Here is a 15682-nt window from a genome sequence, read left to right as displayed (position 1 = left end):
TATAGCTCTTTGATACTTAATTTACCTTAATATCTTTCATTTATCTCAGCATCTTGATCTGTTATTTTGAAATAAGCAGAGCTTTCTCCATGTTCCCATTCAAACCACTTTTGCCCAACCTGTTCTGAATGCAGCACTGTTTGTTCTCTGTGCTTCTTCCTTTCTTCTTCTCCTAAACCATCTTTTATTCTGTTTGATACCATCATTTGCATTCTCTCCTGCTGAGTCCTTTGTAGGATGTTCATTCCCTAAGTTTCTTATTTCCCTGCTGTTTACAACTGCCTTTTCTTGCTCTGCCTGCCCTGTTGCTGACTTCCTGACTGAATAAATTTTCAAAATACATTCTGCTGTTGGAGTTTGGATTGTGTGACAGGGATCATGTTTTAGACCTAGTGTCTGTTTTCTAAAAATCAATTTTTCCAGTGCACACTACTTTCAAACCATCTTCATATCAGTACTTGGAGCTCCTCTCTCCAAACATCTCCTCACATCATTGCACTCAGAAAAGGGAGTTTCTACACAGAGAATTTATGATCCAAATACTGAAAATAAAAGGGATCAGCAAAACACCAAAACATTATTGCTCCTCTTTGCCATGGGCTGAGCTGAAGGTTTTATTCAGGTCTTGTGAAACTTAGTCCAGTTTGTTAATGGTGGAAATATTCTGTTACTCAAACGATCATCTCCCTGGTTCTCCAAGGAGTAAAACCAAGTCTGGGCAGTTGTGATTTTCTCAGCACCTGGCATAGTTACTCAGCATCACATTTAAGGTGCTGTCAATTTTGATGACAGATGTATTGCAGGCTTTACTGTGAAGGGCATTCATCCAGTAGAAACTGGTCCAAGGCACTAAACCAGGCTGCTATTATTTCAGCTGTCCAGGAAACTAGTGTGATTGTGTGTGATAGTATGGTTACTGCCCTTACTAGCACCTGTCTTTAGTTTTTCCAACAATTTTATTTTTCTTTCAGTGGGAAGTAGATGAGAGTCACATACACAAACACAAAGGTTAGCGTGTGGTGAGCAATGGTTCTGGTGTGCAAGCTGGCTCTTCTAAGAAGATTTCATTTTCTGTTCTCTTGCATTGGAAAAATAAATCCTTTAGACTGAGAATTCTAGAAATGTACCCAGGTTCAGCCATCGCTTTCCAGAATCTTGGCTGGATCTTTACACGATGCATGTGATGCTTACTCACTGTAAAAACATCTTTCTTCCTAAAGCAAATCTTCCTTCAGTGTGAATCCAGGTTTTTGCCTAATATTGCTAATGACCTCAAGGGAGATAAAGCATTAAGCAATAGATTGTATGAAAGTATGTAACCTGGGATATATAAGCTAATAATCTCTGGCCAGAAGTGCAGCCTTTCAAATAGTTGCCACAGCTGGCAAACTGCACATAATTACATAGGGAGTCATCATTCTCTAAGTAGTCCTTGTCAATCATGTCAGCACAGTCATTTCTTTTAAAGACATGTAAAAACCAGAAAGTCTGACAAATACATTTGCTAATTAAGTCCCCAGCTAAATCAAGAGTAAAACACAGATGCCATGCTCCTCCTTTGCTTCCTCCTGGCTGCACAGGAATGGCTTGTTGAGAAATTATCACTTTTTCATTTAAAAATTATGTATTACTGACAAAACAAAGGCAGGCAGATACTAATAACTCTGCAATGTGGTTCTGGATTTGTCAGAGAGAAGCTGAAGTCAAAGTGAGGAGTTGGGGGAGCTGCTGGGAAAAGCAGGAGGCAGAAGAAGTAGAGGTTGTGAATTCAGTGTCAAACTGGTAATCATAGAATCACAGAATGGTTTGGACTGGAAGGGACCTTAAAAATCATCTCATCCCAAGCCCCCTGCCATAGAGAGGAACCCCTCCCATAGACCAGGTTGCTCAAAGCCCCATCCAGTCTGGCCTGGAACACTTCCAGAGACATCCCAACCTGGACAACCTGTTCCAGTGCCTCACCACCTGCACAGCAGAGAATTCCTTCCTAATACACAACCTAAATGTGCCATTTGCAACTTATGCCCTTTCCTCCTTGTCCTGTCACTGTGCAGCCTTGTGGAAAGTCCCTTTCGTATGAATGCATGGGCAGTCAGCTGTGACAGGGGAGTTGTATCTCTAAATGGCTTTCCAGCCTTCAAACTTGATCTTGGCAGAAAGACAGAGAAAAGGCTACTGAGCAATTCTGAAGGTAAAAAGTGATTATTTACAACTACAGCAGATATGTTTGGTGTGGGAGGTGGACAGGGATGATGTGAGTGAGGCCACAGATGTAATTGAGAATGCCTGTCTTCAGGCATACATTTGGCTTATTTCTAAGTCTGTTCTAGACAGGTTGATTTCTAAATCACTATCTTCATAATTAGTACTTTTAAGCATTATTGTTTACTTTTAAAACTCATTTTATTGTAATTGTTACTTAAAAAAAAAAAAAGAAGAGATTGTTAACTCCAGATACCTAGCATTTAGAAATTATTCATCATCATATTTCAGTGATCTTAAAGACACAAACATATATAAGAAGAGATATTGTGTTACTAGACTAAAATATTTTAAAATTGTGAATGATTGAGACCAATACTTACAAGATTTAGAACATGTCCTAAAACATTCTCTGGAGGAAAGTGGTGTGCATGAATAAAGACCTTTTGAGCACAGTAATCAGCCACAAACCAGTGTTTATTCACACAAAACTTCTTATTCATAAATCTGCCCAAGAAAGAAAGAGGAAGTCAGTCAGTGTAGGAACCAACACTCATTATTCTGTTTGACTCTGCACTGCCTGTGCAGGTGCTCTGAGCAATCCTATCCATTAATGTAGTCCTTCTGCAACATGGCTGGAGCAGGCTGTGCCCTGGCTGCTCACCCAGGCTGGGTCTGCAGTGTGTTGGGTGAGAAGCAGCCCCAGAGCCTGGTGCTCCTCACATGGCTTATCTGTGGTGGTATGTCTGTCTTCGTAAACTCTAGAGAGAGGCCAGGGTGACTTTCCAAATGCCTAAAGCAAGTGACTCAAGCTAGGTGGGGTTCAGTCCCTGAATTCCTCCCCTCACAGCAGTAGCATGTTCAATCAAACAAGCAGCCTTGAAAGCTTATTACAGCCCAAAGCAAAAAAACCTTCTAAATTCCATTTGATTGCTACATCCTTATGCTTCAATACAAAATAACTTTTACAAGATGTGCTTGAAGAATAGGGCTATGTCTTACACTACAGAAGTAAAGAGCTTTGCAAAAAGCATTAACTACAAGAGATGCTCCTTGCTTCTTTCTGTACATTGAAGCAACTGTTTTTCTCCTTAAGTAGTCCAGTTCTGACCCTGTTCTTTAGGCCTCCTTATTCTGCTGTCACTTTAACACTCCATACTCCCCTCCACAGAGGGCCAGGATGTTTCCCACTAAGGTCAGTGTAGCCAGACCATGTCTGTGGTGAACGGGGACGGAAGGAAGGATTCCTTCACTTTTCCATATTGATAAGAGTCTTACTACTCGTGCACAATATAGCTCTGTTTTCACATGCACATCATATTCAGGGTCTACTTCAAGAAATCAATTTAATTTGGACCTACGATTTCCTGGTATCAGGTCGAATAGTCTGGCTGCAGTGTTAGATTTCATAGGACAGCATTCCAAAGCCTGGGATGCACAAGCAAAAATTTCTGGTTTCAGATGCTCAATTGACTAATAAGTTAACAGCTGACTTGCCTTACAGCTACACAACAGCAAGTTTTTGGTGCTGATACAAGGTTAAACATTTGGAGCAGTTGAAGAGGAGACAGCCCATTTCAAAGCTCCTTTGCTCATAAGCTTCCATGGCCCAAGCTGCACACTCCCTAGACTTGGAAGAAAGTTAAAATATTTTTTTAATCATTGAAAAGGTATTTCAGCAAATTCAGAAAAAGCAGAACAGCTTTTCAAATATCAAAGCAATTTTATTCTTTAAAATAAAAGCCTTTTTCTCCAAAGCTTAAAATTGGCAGCATCTCTTTAACACTCCTCTCCAACAAGAAAACACCTCACTCTTACATGGTTTGTATGCATCTGCAGATACAGCAAACATTAAAAAAACCATCAACCAAGACACAATTTAAAACACTCCTGGAAACTTTGTGGCTCTGTCCCAGAGATTTTAAGTAGGTCCTGGCCACTCAGGATACTGAACTCACCTACAGTGTTACATAAACTGTTCAGTGGTTCACTAAACAGACACTGGATTGTATCAGGCTGTTTCCCATCTGCTGTATCCTGCTCCCACCCCTGCACACAGCATTTACAAAGACAGAACTAACGCCTGCTGCTTTTTGTGGGATGCTGGATTATAGAAATTCACACCCAGCCTGAATGCTATGCTGAGCCTCAAGCAAGAGGAGCAGCACATGTCATTGCCAGACCCCAGCCTGGATGTTGGATGTGAGCTCTTCTCCTGCCAGGGCTGGCCATGTGCACAAGGGCTTGGGGCTATTTTGGGTAAAAATCTGAGCTAGTTCTGGAGGGTTGTTGACCTCAGGGCAAGAAAGGTCTTAATGGTAGAGCTTAGTGAGATGCACTGGCCCAAGTCCCTGCAAAGGACTCAGGTGCCTCTCTGGGGCTGGGGCTGCAGGTCACACAGGGCAGCACAGTGGGATGGATTCCTGCCCTGCACGGTGGCCTCACATCCCGGGCCCAGACAGAGCTGCTCAACCACTTCTCTTCAGTACAAGTTGTGTTTTATGGATCTGACAGGGCCACTTCACTGCAGCATAGCCTGGATGGTTCACAGCCTTCCTAGGACACAACAATCATCACTTTTATCTCAACTGATGCTAGTGCAGGCCAGCAGAAGTTAACCAAGTGCTTATCAAATTCACAACGCTGTGTATGCACAAACCCATGGCAGAAGACAAGAGGTTCATTTTGCCTTTTAACTCCTTTTTGATCTAGAAGAGTGCCTTCATTTAAGGGGCTTTCCCCCTCAATTTATTTACTTACATGTGATTAATAATAAAATAATTATCTTTTAAATTTGCATAACCATTAATTTTCTGGGTTATTTTTGCTATTTTACATCAAAACATGACAGGGTTTGTTTCATGACCACATATATAAGAACAGAGTAATTTATACATTTAGTGTCACATTTAGCATCACTTTGTTAAATTATGCACTTTTATTTTTATACCATCATTTGCACATGTTAAAAGAGAACCCCTCTAAAGTAACCCTGTAAATGAAAGCTAAAATATTCTCTTCAGAATGGCTTTAGGTATTTTCAATCAAAATGAAATAAAAAAGGAGGTTAAAAAATTGGTGCAGTTCCAGTTAGTTGACATCTCAACTGAACAATATATTTCTGCATTTTGATGAAAAATTACCATTTGATAATATGCTGAAGTTTTCACAACAATGACAGTAATATTTTAACTTCTGATCTAACTTCTGGTTCAGCTCCATTTAATTGCAGAGGTCAGTGGTACACAGAGGCCAGTTAGGTTAACTACTGAAATGCTCTCCTTAGCAGTACCCTTGAATATAAATGCTGGAAAAATAACCAGAGCTTTTATCTATGATAAAATAATCTTATCTGTGTTGGTTCACTAAACACAACAGTGAATTTCGTTGTAAAAAGCACACTATGCAAGTTTAGGTTCCCCATTTTTTCCTTCCTTCAGCACTGCAGCACATTTAGCACTGCAAGTGCCAGAACATTTCCAGGGAATAAATTCCAGCATCTAATAAAGAGCAGTAAACAGTCAAAGTGAAGGAAAAAAAATGTTGGTATAACCACTGGCAAGTACCCAGGAACTTGTGGTTTATAATGCACATTCATAATCTTTGTTGATTTTGCAGCAGTGGTAGAGATACAGGTGGTTTGGCCAAGTATCTGCTAGTTATTCAAATAGCTACAGGAATGAAAACAGAGCCAAGGGGCAAAACATTTAAAAATTTTATTTTCTTAATAATTGCATTTGTAAGGTTAACTCATGCTGAAGGGGGACTCTGGAAACAGGAGGAGAAAAGTTCTGACTTTGCATCCAGACTAACTGAAAGTCAGATTGGTCCTGATCCTCAGTCACGGAGAGGGACAAATCTCTGAAGTCTGAACACCCTAAACTGCTGTCTAGGACAGGCTTTTATTGCCCCTCTGATCCTGCTACCAATGTGTTTCTACCAATGACTGAAGTTAGGTCTGGTTGCAGTTCAGCTCTATGAAAGCTTCAATGGAAAAAAAAAAAAAAGCAGTAAAAATGCTTACTGTGGAGTTATTAATGATTCTGTAAATGAAAAAACCACCTTTCTATCACTGCTTTCCCTGACTTTATCATATTTTTAATTGTAAGTCTCCCTTCTTTTCTCCTGCAAGTTAAATCCAGTCAAATGCAAAGTTGTGGCACTTGGCAGAGATGATCACAGCCCCCTCAATGCCTTGTCTCTACCTGGTGCCTCCACAGCCTGAGACTGATGGGACTTTCCTCACAACATCAGCCTTCCTTTTCCTTGCCTAGGTGAGGCAGCAGCACTAATTTCTGCTGCTTCCAGGCCTCAGGTCAGTGCAGGAGGAGAATAAATGTATTCTGCCAGCCTGACATTTGTAACAGTCTGGATCACACTGTTCTGCATAAACCGAAAAGCTTAGATGAATTTTATGTCAGATATACTTGCTCAAAAAGCCTCATAGTCTACTGTAATTCATAAGCCAAAAAGAAAAAAAATGCAAGGAAGGAAAGGAATCTGTTTGGCTTGATTTGTTGCCCACGTGCAAGCATCTGGTGCGATACAAAATGCCTTCAGGTACCTCTCCAAGTATCCAGCAGCTGGTCCAGAATGTCTTTGATCTCCTGTAGGGTCTCACCCACATCTGGAAGCCCCATGTGGAGATCTCAGAAACCCTGGGACTCATCCACCAGGAGACAAAAGGAGACAAGTGGGGGATGAGTTTCAAAATGTTCTTTCAAGTCAGATTTTTAACCTAAGAACACCTTAGGATATCTCAGACCACAACAGATGCCTGCGTGGGCAACTGAATCAAATTCAGTTGGTTTGGGGAAATTAAAAAAAATATCTGGTAATATTTTAATAGATGTCCTCCAAGAGCCATAAAAGGTAAAAGGACAGGAACTTTTGTAATGAAATAACAAGTTAAAAGGACGACATTAAAAAGAAAAAAAGGGAAAAAAGTATTTATTTTCAGTTTGGAAAATTCCTTTGAGGGGGAAATAAAAAAGGATGTAGGACCATGTGTTTTCAAGACAGGCAGAAGTGGCAGTGATATAGAATGCAGCCACTAAAATACTTGCAAAGAACTAAAAAGAGGTAGAACTAATCATAGATGTAAATAATATGATAGATAATTGGTATTAATATCCAACTATATTTCAACAACAGCAGAGCCTTAAAAGTATGAAAGCAAACATCTGACCCACATCTCTCTGAGGTAAAAAAAAAGGGGGAAATTTTGGTCCAGCTACAAGACATTTATCAGCTAAGTCCTCATAAATGTTGTGAATTATCTGTTTACCACCATAAGATTAGAATCAAACCTTAAATTTTATTTTGTTGTGTAGGTCACATCAGAAGATCATAAAAGTACTTTAAAAATATTTGAGTTCAGTGCAGATACTTAGGAATGCTTCTGCTTGGTGGTTCAAACTGGTATGATCACAGGAAGAATTATATTTAGCTTTCTTTATAAAGTTACCAGCAATAAGACTTGTAGATACAGGCTTTCTTTTTAAATTTTACCCTGAAATTACATTAGTGAATAAGGCAACATTCCTCAGGATGACATTAGGATATAATTGATTGTTTTTCCAGATTACAAGAGGAACCTACCTCATCACAATAAAGGAAAAGCTTTTCAAAACCAACTGAGAAACCTCAGAACTCTCCTAAAAGCTTACATGCTTCAGAAAAAAAAATGCTATTGTATCTAGCTTTAACATGGGTAGGAGGAAAGGGATCTCATCTCCTCATGCCAGAGAAATGCAATTCAGAAAATTGTAAAAACTGCATAGCAACCTATCTGGGAAATCCTACCAATGTGTCCAATCTGTACTTTGTGTCCATTTGTCATGGCAATCTTTTATCTGGGAACAAAGCCACAACTGCTGAAACAGCTCTGCTTGTATACAGTAACAGCGTGTCCAACAGGCAACAAAGGCTGGCTCAGTTCTCAGAACAAATAACCTGGCTGGCTCCAGATGAGCTTGCTCAAGGAACAGCAACCACACTTCCCTCCCACACAGAGCTGGGTGCCAGCACAGCCCGGACACCACCTGGACATCCAAGGAAACCTGTCCAGACCCAGGGGATGTGCCCAGCTCTGGGCTGGCCTGGATAAACAAATCAGAGGTTGTCCTATGTGAGTTCACCTTGGAAGAGCTGATGTTCTAAGTTCTTCACACAGGACTGGCCAGAGCAGTGGTTTTGCTTACCTTGACATCCAGCATGCAGTATTTCAACTACTACTTACTGTGATAAGCTGATAAATAAGGGAGAATAAAGTTATAGTTATTATTTTTAGGTGGTCAGATACTGAAAAGGATGGTGTATCTTGTTGGTACCCAGAGAGAATATATGTATCACATATGAAGAGAACAGAATATATGACAGAATATGGCAATTACCACTAGTAAGGAATTATGTCACTCTACCTTATTTTTAAAAACAGACTTAAGCACATCAACAATCAGACAATGAATTTATTTGCAGGATACATTTATCATACATAGAAAACAATACTTATTGTTTGGTTAATTAAATAGAGAAAAAAGCAAAACAAAACCACAATACATTATTCAGTGTTCCATATATTTGTTAGCTGACATTTTCAAAATGAAGCTTTCTTTTTTTCCTGTTTTTTAAAAAACCCATGATCATGAACAATGCATAGTGGGAACAAAGGGTCTAGAAATCTAACATTCCACAGCTGTGAGTCAGTGTGAAAAATAAGGCCATGTAGAAGGAAAAAAAATCCCACAGTGAATTTTTAAACAATACATATTCCATTGACAGGCTTCAGTTAAGATCAACTGAGTATATGCAATCTAAAAACAAAGTAATGTAAGGAAAAGATGAATTTAAAATATTAACAAACAACTTGGAAATAGATTTTCCAAATAGGCTTGGAAATAGCCTCCAAACTTTCAACCAGTATCAATGAAGATCAATTATACTATGATGCTACAAAAACCATCCCAGGATGAACATCCAGAGGTGAGAAATACCCAAGTCCATTTTACAAAATATGCTTCAACTACTCATGCTACTTATCAGCACATATTTATTGAAGGAATGACAAAGTGTTAAGAAAAAAGTTTGACCACCAGTCACTGAATGATTCAGTGAAAGGCTGGAAAACATATCTTCCTGCTCTGAAATGTTAATTACAAGTTCTTTTCGGGTTTCATGACAATGTAAATGGAATGAAAGGAATTGCAGTGTCATATCCTGCTCTTTGTTCCTGTCCTTTCACACCAGGTCAGCAGTGTGAAAGTTTCATAAAGCTGCCATGAACTCAAGTCCTTCACTGCCCTTAAATGCTGCCATCTGCTCTTCACATGATGGAGTGGATGAGCCCAAGGCCCAGGAGTCACAGAGCTGCTGTTTTGTGGCAGTCCCCAGTGCAATGTTCCCAAATGCTGCACTGTGCAGGGTGTGTATCCCAGGTAACTCAGTCACATTAAATAACTAATCAATAGAATATGTCACATGAAATTCAGGACCAAGAGGGTATAAAATATTTGCCAATATTGGGTCTTACCTGTGTTAAGGTTCAAGATACCTTACTCACAAAATTACAAGAACAAAGCTGAGGCAAGACTGGTTGTGGAAATTGGTCTGAATGCAGGTGTACAGAAAGCATATTTTACAAATATGTACTTATATCTAGAGTTTAACTGACATATTTTAAAAACAGTTAAATACAGACAAGGCTATATAAACCTTTATAAGCCTTCTTCATCTGTCATTAGTGACATCCAGATGTGTATGAAAGCTCTGAATTTGTAAGACATACATAATTTATTTAAAAAATATTCCTACAGGTCACCCTTTGGCATCACGTAAAATGTATGGGAAGTATGGGAATGCTGGGATTGCTGATGTGCTAAACTAAACAAAACATATCCTCATTAAAAGAAAGCTGAAACACCCTGACTGCCATGGAGAGTTCTGTCCTGAAAACTTTATTTCTTCACTATGCTCTCAGAGCCTTGTTCATCCCAGTTCTCCAGAACAGCACAAACAGCAGCAGTAAAGAGTGAAGGCTGACCTTTTTTAGTTGCTCTGAAAAATCTGTGTTTACCATGCTTGTAGCTGAGGCTTCACAGCAATAAAAAACATGCTTTAAACATCAGCTGAACAAAACTCATGCAGCTGTGGTTACATCATGAACCCATCACTTGTCTTCTGTTAATAAAGAAGTTAAGAATTGCTTTTGGGAAGAAAACATAAGTTTCTCTTTTTAAATCCAGAGAAAACCATAGAGAGAATTCACAGAGAGGTGGAAAAAGAAAAACAAAAGCCTACATTGCAGGATATGGAGGATTGCTGTAAGCTATCCCTAAAAAAGCACTAATCCACCCTATGGCTATGTGTGTATCTGTTACACAAATGTATGTGTACACACATATCCACAAATGTAAAATTACCACATTAACTATTAACATGGTTGTCACAGAAACTAATAACATGGTTGTTTCATTCTAAATAAAAAGGATGAGTTAACACATTTTCCACCGTGGCTCATAATTTGGGATGACTAATCTGCAAGTTTGCCTATACTTTTTCTACAGAAGCCTCTATAATTTAATTTGTACAGAAGCAAGCTGTTTTTAAATTCCCAAGTTAGCAAAGAACATGTAACGTCCCCCATGCTAAGGAGTTTGCCATTTTCATGTCATATCATGCACTATCAGAAAATGCTATGTAAATATTTGCTGATATAAAAAAACAATTTCATTTAAAAAAAGTAGAACAATGATTATAATTATGGAATTCTTCTGGAAATTTTCAAACAAAAGCTAAGTATAACATTTCTGAATATTAGACATTACTTTTTCCATCTGATACAGATTTAAAATGCATAGTATATACATAAATAATAGCAGCCATCCAATCTTTAAGAGTGCTGTTTTATAGTCCAGTCAATATGCCCTAAAATTATATTGATGGATTCTGTAGTAAAGATTCTGAGGGGCTAATTAGAATAAGATGTAGAAGGATTTGATTTAAGGACTTTCTAATTTTACAAAAACAAAACACACATCAGAAATACTGATGTAAAAATCCAACACACAAAAATCACTCTGTACTTTTGTGTTTTCTCTTGCTAAATAAATGACCAAAACCCAAGGAAAAATCATCCCAGTGAGTGTACATATGGCACATGCTTATCAGAATGTAATCCATATGTCAGGATTATAGAGAATGAAATGGACCCACTGAACAACTTCTTCTTAAAAGAGTAGTCCAACCTGACTATTACCTTTGTCTACACTAATCTAAGATGTGCTGGGTCACCATTTATACTCAGTTTGCCTAAAGTCTTTATGTAAAGATTCTGTACATACCTAAATCAACCCTTACTCAGTCAAATTTTAGCATGTGGAGGAATGGACTCATGAATTATTTTTAAGCACTTCTAGTCCTCTCTCTTCCATACATGGTATCTAGAGTCTTTACAGGGCACTAGTGGGTCTGTTTTGCTAAAGCCATGACCAATGGCTTCTCTACCCTCTTCTTCCTTATGAGGTCAGACACAGACTGAAGTTCTACTCAGTAGAACTGTGGCTTTCACTGACTGTGTAAAGTACACTGACTTTTGCTTCATTTGATAAAACTTCATGTTTTGGTAGCACACTAAATAACCAGGAACAGCCAGCCAGCCTCATTATAGCAAATGAAATTTGTGCATGCCAATTCAGAAGCTTTGGGTTTTCCCAAATCTGTTGCCTACATTTCCATGAGAGGCACTATGCTAAAGGATTGTTCCAAGCCATTGTAGTCAACATGAATAAATAAATATCAAACTTGACATGTTTTGAAAGTCAATATCCTATCTTACTAAACTACATTAAAACTTCTAAGTCCAAATTATTTTGCACTGTAGATTGGATGATACAGAGGAAAGTGTTATAGAGCCACTGAAAGGAAGAGCTCAGGTCAGTAAACAGCCACTGATGTGAGAGGGCAGTCTGGAACAGTCTCAGAGCCAGGCCTTGTGCAAGGACCAGGCTGCTCCTGTCCTCCTGCCCACTGAGGGATGGCAGAGTGGCCCATCTGCTACCCTGACTCTCTGTGTTTCCAGGAGTGATGACAAGTTAGACTTACAGAGTGTAGTTTGCTTTTCCTTTCTTGCACTTTGTTTTACTTTTAATGGTCCCCAAAGGGGCCAGCTCACACTGGACTGAAGGGTTCACTCTCTCCTACAAGGACCTGTCCCAGTTTGCCTGGGTTGAAATGACTGAAAAGGAGAGGCACAGGCCAGCCACCCCACAGAGGTGAACTTCAAGGGGCCACCCAGCCAGTGGCAGTGCTGGAAGTGGATGTAAACTAGCCAACAACAAAGAAATAAACATGGTTTATTTAATCATTACTGCTTGCATCATTGTAGGAAAGGAGTGCATCTGAAGTGTGAAAGTTACTGTGCAAAAGTACACATCAGTGGGCAAATGCAAACATCGTAGAGTTATAAATTTGTGCAGCAACACCAGGAATTTGGCTCAGCCCCCTTTGAAAATATCCAGGCTTTCACCTCAAGTGCCAAAAGAATCTATTTTACCTGGTCCTGGATGTTTCAGTGCTCCCTGCAAGCCAGGATCTGTGAGCTTTGGTTCCACTTCAGTTCCTGGTGGAAAGGCCATTCTTTAAAGGAATTCTGAGCTGCTCCCTATGGGGAACACTGTATCAGGCAGAAGTTGCAGGGTATTTTTCTAAAATTTTCTATTCCAAATATTTAGGCTCCCAAACCAGAGCATTTTTGTTTAGATATCAGCCTATATTGAGGCAAGGCTCTGACTGAACCTGGTTTAGATAAACTAGGCAATATATCACAGGAGGAAAAGACATGAAATATATAATCCTATTGGGTACAAAACATTGCAAATCGAAAGAACTTCAAAGCACATCAGACATACTCCAGTCAGTAAACACTGACTATCCTTCCACTGTTGATTTAAGAACAAGGAAATGGTCTGTATTCATCTCAGAAAGCAAAGCCAAATGTTTAAATAGTACAAGTCTCAATCATCTTCTTCTCTAAATAATTCATGTCTAAGACAAGCTAAATATCTTTGTTAGCTATCTTTGAACAGAATGAATCCTAGCAAAGGAGAATTACCCTTTGAAATACAGAAAACCATCAGTGAGTTACTGTACATATTGCATGCATAGCATTAGAAGATAGACACCATAAAAACAACAGGTTTCACTTTCAACTGTGAACAGGTCGAATACAGTATTATTTTCTGAGTAAAACACCACAAACATTACATATCACTCAGGAAAACTGTGCACAGCATACTTCAGCACTCAGAAACTAAATTTCAGTTATCTTGTAGCTATTGCTGACAAATATTGCCTTTAATAAAACTTCAGCTGTGTCTGATAACATACAACTGAAAGTGTAAGCAACACAAACATGTGGGCTTTGTTATCCCCCCACATGCTTCATTTTTAGCAGACATTGGCACCCCTCTTCTACATCCTGAGGACAACATTCCTCCAGTCATTTTAGCCAGGTGGAAAGGAAAGCCATTAACCCAAATGGCTGCTCTCTCCCCATTAACACATGGTAGGCATTTACCTAGCTTTTCCCCATTTTGAGAACAGACTTTAGGGCTTCTTAAAATCCAGTTTGGCAGAATACCAGACTAAAAAAAAACCAAAACAAGTCACTGAAGACTATGCTGATTAAGAAATTATCAAAGCCTACACAGACAATTATTTAATTTATAAAACAAAACTGTTTTTTTCTCCCACTTTACAAATGTTTGAGGCAAAATAATTCCCTTATTTTGAGATCTGAATTAATGAAGTCTGATTTTTTCCTATGAAATCTTAAAATGAAATTTCTCCAGAATAAATACAGAGCTTAAAGAGTAAATAAAAAGGCCCCTACTTTTTCCTACTACATTTCCCATGATCACAGGCATGGTGTTATAAAGTTTTAAATTAAAACAGCAACCAGCAGTTGATTGTTCTTTCAGTGTCATATTAAGGGAATTATTTCAATCTCAGTACTGGACACATTTTGAAATGTAATGTATTCATTATTTCTGTGTACTTTGAGAACTGATGGAAGAATATCCGATGTTCTATCGCGCCGTCACCATCCAAAGTCCCAGTGCAACATTGGCAGCCAAAAGTGCACTCCCAGCAAGCAAAATCAAAAAGCCAACAAGCTCTCTGTTTTGTTTTTCTACAATTAGGGAGCTCAGTGTGGCTTCCAGGAAGGAATTTAATATCCACTGACCATCCAAAGCGAAGCAGGGCACAGCATTGATAACTGCCAGTGCTCCTGATAGTGAGATGAGGTACCTGGTGGAATTAGTTAAGGTTCATTGAAAGTATCTGAGAAAATGCTAAAAAAATTAATAAAAAATAGAGATATATGTATTGCATTTCTAGTATTCAGAGAGAGACATACAAAGATTATTTTTCTAGCTACCATTCTGTTTCACAGAAATTATATGAGTAAAATTAGTTTTATGCCATAACATACCCACTCAGGGAATTGCCTTTACAGATTTTTGTTTTTTAAGAGCTAAGTTTGGATACTTAAACCTGCACTCCTCACAACTTGAGTGAAAGCAGGAGACAGCAAAACCACCATCTTCTTTGCTTGCTTTGTGTGGTTTTGGAGGAAGTTTATAGCTCTGATGCCATGCCTGAACTAAGAAGGTATTCTAGACCCAAGTATGAAATCATGATTAGGAATATTTTCCAAAACACCCCCTAGTAAATGACTAGAATATCATCAGAAATCTGACCTATCTCTCTTACCTACCTGTTAGCCAGGAAAGCTGAGTGGATTTCTGTACATGTGTGTGCACGTGGGAATGAGGCACGGGCAGGCAATTTTCACTGCTGGTTAAAGGCTTGCTAACTGCAGTACCCACCTCCATCCTGAACAGCCTGGCAAGAACACAGCCAGAAAGCAGCTGGGGCAGAGTGAACCTTGATGTGCTCTCAGAAAACAGCAGCTTATGTGGTACCTTTCCTCTGCTTCTATGGACTTTTATCAAACTGAACTACACAGTTTAGTTATTCTATGGCCATACATAAACATTTCAGTTCCTAAGGCTAAGGATTCCTAGATTACCCACATTCAAGTCTACTAATCTATGTGTATATATATAATCTTGTTCATTAATAAGCAAGAGTTAATTGAATTATCCTGTTTTTTGAACAGTTATTCTATTTTCTTTTGAAGAAAAAAACAAAACTGCCATATCCTCTTATTTAGTTCAGTATAATGACACAAAAATAATAAAACTTTGATATTGCAAAGCTAGCAAGCACATAGCTTTTTTCCTGACTTAAATTCAGGCTTACTTTGGCTTTCTTGTCACATCTGTTAAGGCTCACCCTCAAGAGTTAAAAAAAACACTGACCAAAAATATGCTCTTAAGCACAAGAAAGTGAGAGATTTCATTTTTAGCTTGGCACATGGACAATAATCAATGCAGCGATGGGATAATGATGTCAA

At 38.8% G+C, this 15682-nt stretch overlaps 1 protein-coding gene across 2 annotated transcripts in view; it reads right to left on the bottom strand.

Annotated features, from left to right (window-relative positions):
* Window positions 1-8652: 8652 nt before the first annotated feature.
* MBTPS2 (membrane bound transcription factor peptidase, site 2) overlaps window positions 8653-15682 on the bottom strand; it is a 40496-nt gene continuing 33466 nt past the window's right edge. The window contains exon 11 of one of the 2 annotated variants that reach the window (XM_058799874.1): window positions 8653-14511. In XM_058799874.1, coding sequence (XP_058655857.1) covers window positions 14289-14511 — 223 coding nt within the window. In that variant the 3' untranslated portion in view covers window positions 8653-14288. The remainder of the gene's footprint in view (window positions 14512-15682) is intronic. The other variant, XR_009274391.1, reaches the window with a different exon arrangement.

The sequence above is a fragment of the Ammospiza caudacuta genome, chromosome 2, assembly GCF_027887145.1.
Source record: "Ammospiza caudacuta isolate bAmmCau1 chromosome 2, bAmmCau1.pri, whole genome shotgun sequence".
Lineage (NCBI taxonomy): Eukaryota > Metazoa > Chordata > Aves > Passeriformes > Passerellidae > Ammospiza > Ammospiza caudacuta.
Note: the sequence above shows the minus strand (reverse complement) of the source record. Positions and strands in the feature narration are given on the sequence as shown.